Source organism: Tamandua tetradactyla, chromosome 3 (assembly GCF_023851605.1).
Source record: "Tamandua tetradactyla isolate mTamTet1 chromosome 3, mTamTet1.pri, whole genome shotgun sequence".
NCBI lineage: Eukaryota > Metazoa > Chordata > Mammalia > Pilosa > Myrmecophagidae > Tamandua > Tamandua tetradactyla.
Genome location: NC_135329.1, coordinates 146,313,121 through 146,322,339, shown reverse-complemented (window position 1 = coordinate 146,322,339; position 9,219 = coordinate 146,313,121). Strand labels below are relative to the sequence as shown.

The 9,219-nt window shown below is 39.7% G+C and overlaps 1 protein-coding gene across 3 annotated transcripts in view; it reads left to right on the top strand.

Moving 5' to 3' along the window:
* The first annotated feature begins 1,089 nt into the window (after positions 1–1,089).
* OLA1 (Obg like ATPase 1) overlaps positions 1,090–9,219 on the top strand; it is a 264,781-nt gene continuing 256,651 nt past the window's right edge. For 2 of the 3 annotated variants that reach the window (XM_077154180.1, XM_077154178.1), the window contains exons 1-2: positions 1,090–1,223; positions 2,807–2,907. In XM_077154180.1, the coding sequence (XP_077010295.1) occupies positions 2,807–2,907 (101 nt within the window). In that variant the 5' untranslated portion in view covers positions 1,090–1,223. Of the gene's footprint in view, positions 1,224–1,421; positions 1,588–2,806; positions 2,908–9,219 lie in introns of those variants that run through there. The other variant, XM_077154179.1, reaches the window with a different exon arrangement.

Sequence of the window (9,219 nt, the reverse complement as noted above, 5' to 3'; positions counted from 1 at the left end):
ATTGGGGTTGGAAATCTGACTTCTGCAGTTTACTAATTGTTTGACTTTGTCCAAATTACTTAGCCTTTCTGAGACTATTTCTCATCTGTAGTAACCAACTCAAATTCTTTCCTTTATTAATAACTAGACTTTTTGAGAGTAACTACTAGTCTCACTTTTTTGTGGTCAGGAATTACATTTATTGCAACAAATACTTCAATGCTAACTAAGGGTTAGGACTTGGCCAGTGGAGGTCATGGTGTAGTCAGTAGGTTATGGGTGAGACGGGATAAAACCTAATAATAATAGTTATTATTTGAGCTTTTGCTAGGTGTACCAGGAACTGTTGTTCCTGCTTTACACAAATGATCTCACGTCATCCTCAGAATGACCTTGTGAGATGGGTCTCAACAGAAGAAATTGAAGCCTAGAAAGTTAATTTGTCCAACTAGTGGATGGTAGATTCCAGATTGGAACCTGCGTTTGTCAAATTCCAAAGAACTGGAATTAACCACCAGAGAAAAAGGAGAAAAACTGGCAATCTGGAATCCAATACGTATGTGAGAGGCCTGACAAGAAAGTGAGGAAAGAATCTATTGATCGTAAGCTTCCCTTTACTTATCCTTATTTTTCTTTGAGAAAGTGCATTTACAATAGCTTTTTACAGACTGGACTGACTGAAGAAACAGCTATAGGAAAAAAAAAAGCAGGTTCCCGAGGCTGGGGCAGGCGGCCAAGGACTGCGAGGGCTGGCCGGTGCTCTGGGGCGGTCGGTCAGGGACCAGGCGGCTTCGAGACCTAGCACGTGAAGTGGAGGCTGCAGGTCGGCCAGCGAGCGCGTGCAGGAAAACGCGGTGCGCGGCGTGGGTGAAGCAGGGAACCAGGGCCGAGGAGCCCCACGTGCCAAAAGGGTGAAGACTACAAGCCAGCCCGCGGACTCAGCGGCCCGCGGACTCCGGCGTCCCACCACTCCTCCCTCTGGGCTCCCGGCTCCCGACTCCCACCGCGGGTCGGGCCAATAGGTGGGGCGGGCGGAGGCGGGGGTGGGACGAGCACTCTGCGCGCAGGTGCTGTCCGGAGCCCGTCCCCCCTGTTCCGCCTATTCCGCCGCCGCCGCCGTCGTGCGTGCCTCTCGTTGAGGGGCCGGGCCTGCGCTCTCTCCTCCTTCCGCCCCGCCTCCCTCTGCCGGCAGGACCTGTCTCCTACTGCCTCGGGACCCTGTGCCATCGCCCGCCCCGAGCACGGTAAGGCCCTTAGGGGAGCCATGGGAGCGCTCCCCGCCGCGTCTCGGGTGCCAGGGTTGTTTGCCCTGAGGCAGGCGCCGGCCTGGGCCGGGTCGCCGGGATGAGGCTAGAGCAGTGGACGGCGCGGGGTGTGCGGATGAATGAGGCGCTTTCGGACTAGGCCGCGTCCCCCGTACGGCCCGCGCCTTCACCCGGGCACGCCCTCGGGAGGCCGGGATGGCCAATGGCCCGGTCCAGGCGGGGAAGATTTTGGGTTCCCGCTTTGGGCGGGCGGCCGGACACCCCTTGGTAGGAGGCCAGAGAACCGAAGAAGGCTCTGATCCCGCAGTTGTGCTTTGGAGGCCTGGGGTTTGGCCAGGAACAGGTAGGAGTCAAGACCCTAAGAAGGAGGTGGTCGGGCCCTCAGGTCAGGGATCAGAGGTTGAAATATCAATTTTTGACTAGGGCCCCCCATCGTGGCCCAAGGAGGACCAACTGGAGCCAGAAGACTGGGACAGTTTTAGATCCCAGTTTCTAAGATTGCCAGTCCTCGTGAGTTCAAGTTTGCAGTAGTAAAGTGTGGTTAATTTTGCGTTGAGGAATTTAAAGCCGGAACCAGCAAGGGACTGAAAAAGTTTCAGCTTTTAACTAAAAAAAAAAAAAGGTTAGTGCTTTCATTTAAGACTAGAAGTAACCAGAATGTAGATTCTGGAGATGGCTTATGAAGACTGAGCAGGATTTACAGTACTAAATGAGGAAGGGACTTGGTTGAAGAGCCTGATACCTGGCGAGTATTTATCCATGTGAAAAATGGGGAGTTATGGGGGGAATGGAAAGAACAGAATTATTTCCAGATAATAGAGGAATGGTTTGGTGGGAGGTGACTCGGTTGCTACCGGATCAGCAGTGGGCTTTCTTAGCCTCTTATCTATTATGCTCCTGCTACCAAATGCTTTAATTTGTGTAAACCATATGTCAGATTAATAAAGTGCTCTGTGAACAGTCTGAGTGTAGGGATTGGTAGCTAATTTTTATCTTTTTTTTTTTGTATGCTGTATGGCAGGGTCACATTTCATTATTTTTCCCATGCGAGTATCCCGTTATTGCAGCACCATTTGTTGAATTTTATGTTTGTGTATTTTTTGTTTGTTTTGCTTGTTTGTTTTTGGGGGGAAGTACATGGACCGGGAATCGAGCCCGGGTCTCCCGCATGATAGGTGAGAATTCTACCACTGACCTACCCTTGCACACCCTCGTTTTTTTTTTTAATGCAATTTTATTGAGATATAGTCACACATCGTTTAAAGTTTATCTTTGATTCTCAGTGCCACATCTTTTTAGATAAGTCCTTCCAAGATATTTCAAGGTCACTAAGAATCATCAGAATCAGAATTGTTTACACGTCTTTTTTTTTTTTTAATTAAAAACTAAAGCGATTTACCTATGCATCAATTTTGGATTGATATTTGCAGTATATTATATTCTTAATCTGTGGTTCAGTGTTATTTGTGGCTTTCTAGTGATATACTTAATGTGATGAAATGTGGTTTTGGTCAGTGGGGATAGTAATAAGTTTTGTTCATATGTTTGTTTTGACATTTCAGATGCCCCCCAAAAAAGGAGGTGATGGAATTAAACCACCCCCAATCATTGGAAGATTTGGGACGTCACTGAAAATTGGTATTGTTGGATTGCCGAATGTTGGGTAGGTGAACTTTGGGCTTTTCTCATTTTCATCTTGTAAATATTTTGGGTTCTCTTAGAAGTGGAAACTCATGAAATAATTTAAATTTAAATGAAGAAAAAAGGTTAGGAAGCCAGAATATCTATGTGTTGCAAAACTAGGTTTTAGTTTAGATAGTTTTCTACACAGATAATGTGTGGAAACTCGTTTATGTTGTTTGTTTTGCTAAATTCAGAGGAAGAAGAGATGAGAGAGTTAAAATACCAAGTTGAATCAGACCAGCTATTTTTCTTGAAATGCTCTTGATAGACACACGATATTGCATTTAACTGCAATTGGTTAGTTTAAAACTAATTTCAGTACTGGCTAGCTACCAAAGGCCGTGTAATACAATACTCTAGAAAGCAGTTTTAAAAGCCCACTATAGGCACGGTAGTGGCTCAGTGACAGAATTCTTGACTGCCATTGTGGAGACCTGGATTTGATTCCTGGTGCCTGCCCATGTAAATAAAAAAAAAAAAAAAAAAAAATCCCACTATCAGTTTCTTTAGATTCTTGGGAGTTTGAGAGTCAGATGACTGAATTTCTACTGAAGAAGGTAGTGCCAGTTTTGAATTTAATATTGGAAGTTGTTAGGTAAAAGGATAACTGTCATAAAGTTGCTAAATCTGAAACCATGATAGCCCAAATTTAAGTTTTATAATGTTTTGAAAATTAAGGTGAATCATTTATTTGCAAATAAAACACTGATAGAAAATATATATAGGCTTGTCACATGTAACATAAGCATTCAAAGTCTGCTTTTTAAATTATTTGTCCTTCTATTATAATACCTTTTACTAAGCTAAGTAAGTGTGGCAGTGTAAGTTTAAAGTATAAAATGTCTCAAAAGTGTGTTAATGGATAAACGATCCAAAGTGTTTCCTGTATAAGTGTTTCCTATATAAGCTTCTTAGCCTTAGAGCATGACGGATTTATTGAGATGGCTCAAGATATTTGGGGGTGTGGCTTTAAGATTTTAATTTGGTGGCAAGTAGGACAACCATGTTCTTCCATGTGGTCATTGGCACTTCTGTCAGAAATTCCTCAGTGAGTGCAGCATGGTATGACCAAGTAAGACAGTTATAAATTCTTATAATGTAAAACATAAGTAAGTGTGGCTGTCCTAATTTTAATCTTTCCTGGAGCTGGAGAGGTTTGCATTTTGAAGGAGTTTCCTGCTGTGATATAGGCTGCTTGCAAAGTAAGACTAAATAGAGAGTGGAAATGTAAGCAAAACAATTAATTAAGCAAAGTACTGAAGGGTGCTGTCAATAAACTTGAAGGCAAGATCTGATCATTATGTATGTTGTGAGTTTTTATTGCACTAGTAAGCAATATTAGATATTATGGTACTTCTTTTATCTAGAACCACTCCAGTCAATGCAACTTGATTTTTTTTTGCATGGGCAGGCATCGGGAATTGAACCCGGGTCACCAGCATGACAGGCAAGAACTGTGCCACTGCGCCACCATCGCCTGCCCAATACAACTTGATTTTAAATGAGATTATTTACAATGAGCCACCTTAAGTGTTTCTTATATAAGCTTCTTAGCCATAGAGCATGATAAAATCAATGTATGTCAAAATAACAAAAAAATTTGGTTATTCAGTGTGTGTGTACTGTTTATGCTTTTAAATTAACCTTCCTCGCTCCACTTTTACTGAGGTATAATTTACATACATCAAAATTTACTAATTTTAAGAGCATAATTTGATGAGTTTTGGTCACTGTGTTTGGTTTTAAATATTCCTTTTTTTTTAAGGATGATCTTATACAAATTCTGGCGGTTTTAAATTAGAAAAGGGGTTATTTGGAAAGATAGTATTGAAGGAGGGCTTGAACAACCAGGAATAGTGCTGTCAGAGAGGAGTCTACATATAGCTCAGCCACATGAACTCCTGAATCCCTGGGTGTTTCTCATCTCCTGCTATCTCTGTTTCTGTGAATCAAATTCCTGGGTAAGAGAGAGATTGGATATGTCTACTTCTGAATAGGCCCACAAGAAATACATTGGGGTCAGTGTAGGTCTTTTTAAAGGAAGGCCTGATGACAAAAAATGAAGGGCATTCAGTACAGAACCCATTGAAAAATCTCTTGCTTTTGAAACAGCGGGGAGAACAAGAAGGCTTTCTTTTTTTGTATGCATAAGACTTAGAGGTAGTATGTATAGCCGAGAATAACTGTTATTTATTGAACACTTGCTATATACCTATCACTATTCTGTGTGATTTATATACATCATCTAATTTATTTGTAATTCTTGTAATGTAAAACATAAGTAAGCATGGCTGTCCTAATTTTAATCTTTCCTGGAGCTGGAGAGGTTTGCATTTTGAAGGAGTTTCCCCACCATTTTTTTTTGTATTTGTTAACAGAATCTGTTACAGTAGAATTTAAATTCCATGAAGTCAGGAGTTTTGTTGTTTTGTTTATTGTTTTATTTCTAGTGCCTAGACTAGTATTGGGAATATAGGCACTCATGTGTTAACAAGGAATGAGTGGGATGGGTTTTTTCCCCTTTGATGCCATGTATAGGTTGAATGATAAGGAAGCATGTTTTAATGGCTGCTATTAATGAAGTAGAAATAATACCAAACGAGGAGTATGAAGATTTGGTTTCTAGTTCTGTTCTGCCTTTTCTTACTTGAGTTATCTTTTATAAATTAGCTTCTCTTGGGCCGCATACATTATTACAGTGTGAGGCTTGGAGATTCTCAGGGAAAACTACTTTTTGATGTTCCACACTTCTGTCATGGACAGCTCTTCTTATTGGTACCACTATATTAGTTGAGATTACGTTCAATTGAGAGTGTAAAAAATCCCAAATAACTGTGGCTTAATAAGAGGAAGTTTCTTTTTCACTTATAAGTGTGAATTTTGCAGTCAGAAATTGGAAATATTGTCTCTGCTTAAGGAGTTATGGGGGACCCAGGTCCTCCCAGCTCTGCAGTCCCTGTGGTGTGACCCTTACCCCTAGGTCCAAGTTGTCATGTGAATTCTAGGTAGCTGGTTATCCAAAGGGTCAAATTTTCCTGTAACCTGCCACACTATACATACAAAATAAATAAACTTTTTATTTTGAAGTAATTTCAAACACAGAACAGTGGCAAAAATAATACCACCCCATACGGAGGATACCCCACACCATAGGTCCAGATCCACCCATTTTAACATGTTGCCAATGTGAGGTATGGTCCTATATATCTGTCTACCTGTTCCTCCATCATCTCTCTTTCTCTGTCTCTTGTTTTCTGAACATTTGAGAGCAGATTGCACGTCATACTCCTTGAACACATAATACTTTCATATACATTTCCTACACACAAGGATGTTCACGTATCCTTTACTTATACTTGATAACTTAAGGACAGTTATCAAATTCAAAAAATTTAACAGTGTTATAAAGCTTAAATTCTATATTCCAGTTTTTTTAAATCTGTTCCAGTAATGCCCTTTTTGAGCCTCTTTTTTCTCTCCGTTCTTACATCCCATCCAGGATCATATGTTGTATTTAATTATCATGTCTCTCTTTCTTTTTTTCCCCCATAATTAAAAAAAAATTTTGTTTTATTTTTGGTATATTACACATAGTATGAATTTTGCTCTTTTAAAGTGTACAACTTAGTGACATTAAGTGCATTCATGATGTTGTGCAGCCACTGTGGTTCCAGAACTTTTTCATCATCCAGTCATTTTTTACCCATGTTTTAGCCATTGCCGTGATAAGAGTTTTTGTTTATTTAAAAATTTTTATTCTAATACTATATACACAACCTAAAATTTTCCCTTTTAACCACATTCAACTATATGATTCAGTGCTATTAAGATCATAATGTTGTGCTACTATCATCAGCACCCATTTCTAAAACTTTTCCATTGTCTTCAATAGAAACTCCACAACCTTAACTTTGTATTCCCTACCCCCACCCTATCCCTTGGTAATTTGTATTCTAGATTCTGACATTCTGAATTTGCTTGTTCTAATTATTTCATGTCAGTGAGATCATACAGTATTTGTCCTTTTATGTCTGGCTTATTTCACTTAACATGATGTCTTCAAGATTCATCTATGTTGTCAAATGTATCAGAACTTCATTCCTTTTTAAGGCTGAATAATATTCCATTGTGTATGTATACCACATTTTGTTTATCCAGTCACTTGGGTTGCTTCAATCTTTTGGTAATTGTGAGTAACGCTGCTTTGAGTGGTTTGCAAATATCTGTTTGAATCCCTGCTTTCAATCCTCTAGGTCTATACCTAGAAATGGGATTCCTGGTGTTCTAGTTTGCTAGCTGCCAGAATGCGATAGAGTCATCGCATATAAAAGAACAGCTTTTTAAATGGGGGAATTTTTTAAGTTGCAAGTTTACAGTTCTAAGCCTTTGAAAATGTCTAAATTAAAGCAAGTCTATAAACATGTCCAAATTAAGGCACCGACAAGAGGTTACCTTCACTCAAGAAAGGCCGATGAAGTTCAGGGTTTCTTTCTCAACTGGAAAGGTACATGGCAAACATGGTGATGTCTGCTAGCTTTCTCTCCAGGCTTCTTGTTTCATGAACCTCTGCTGGGGGCATATTCCTTCTTCATTTCCAAACATTTGGAAACATTTTCCAAAATGTTTCTTCGTTTAAAAGATTCTGGTAAACTAATCAAGACCCACCTGGAATGGATGGTCACATCTCTCTCTAATCAAAGGTTAATACCCACAGTTGGGTGCTTCACATCCCCATGGAGGTAATCTAATCAAGTGTCCAACCTGCACTATTGGATAGGGATTAAAAGAAACTGCTGCCTCCTCAGGATGGATCAGAATTAAAACATGGCTTTGCCAGGACACATAATCCTTGCAAACTGGCACACTGGGCCATATGGTAATTCTAAATTTTCTGGGGAACTGCTAAACTGACTTCCATAGTGGCTATACCCTTTGATAGTCCCACTAACAATGAATGAGTGTTCCTATTTCTCTGCATCCTCTCCAGCACTGGTAAATTTCTTTCTTTTTTTTTTTTTTAATAGTGGCCATTCTAGTGTGTGTGAAATGGGATTTTGCGTGTGTTTTTTTTATCTTGTCAAATATTTAACTGCCTATTTTTATTCTGATATATACAGAAAAATGTATAGCCATATGGGCAGGATAAACCAAGTGATTAGAAAGCAAAAAATAGTGTGAATACAACACAGGTAAAATATAGACCATTGAAGACCACTCACTTCCCAGAAGTCCCTTTTCTTTGTCCTTCTGATCACAACACCCTCTGTACCCCCTAAAAATAACATAACCACTCTCATAACTTTTACATTAACCAATTCCATGTTTTCTTTATGAATCCCTAAAAATTATAGTTCAGATTACACCTGTTATATAATTTTTTAATGAATGTAATCGTACCATATGTGTTTCCTGGATCTTGCTTATGGTGCAGTTTATATATAATGAATATATATTTATATATAAGTATGTGTATTTATGAACAATGGGCTTATATATAATAAATGAATTTTTATAAATTTATTTGTATATATTACACAGTTGTTTTTTTTTTAAAGACACAAGAGATGATTTGTTACACATGTTGCATTGGGTCAGAGCAAAGGACCAAAAGGGACTGCTTTAGTGTGAGCAAGGTGGGTCTCTCAGAGATCTTTGAGGAAATTGAACAATGTTGGAAGCTTCGAGAGACATTGAGAGAGAAGTTTTAGACAGTAGTCTGTAGTCAGCAACTTGTATCAGCATCCTCGGCCTTTTTTCTCCCCTAGTGTCCATGGGTGCACATGCTTGGCTTACTTGGACCTCTGCCTCCTCTTTCTTTTTGCTTCAATCTGCACATTCGCTTCTTCCTCCACTGGCAACTGCTATAACTTAGCTCTTATGGTATGGAGATGGCATGATTAGTCTAGAATAACTAATGCATGGGTTTTAAGTGTACAATTTGATGAGTTTTGATAAATATATTCATTGACATAACCACCATCCCAATCAATTGTGGGACATACCCACTGCTGGAGAAAGTTCCCTGTTGTCCATTTCTAGTCAATAGCACCTTCTCTCTACAGCAGCCTTTGGGCTGACTTTTATCACCAGAGATTGGCTTTTGACTACACTAGAATATCATAAAAATGGAATCATAGTCTGTACTTATTTGTGTCTGACTTCTTTCTTGAGATTCTTGCATGTTTGATGTACCAGTGGCTCATTTTATTTTACTGCGCAGTTGTATTCCATGTATGAATATACCATCATTTTTTTAGTCATACAGATGTTGATGGATATTGGGTTGTTTCCA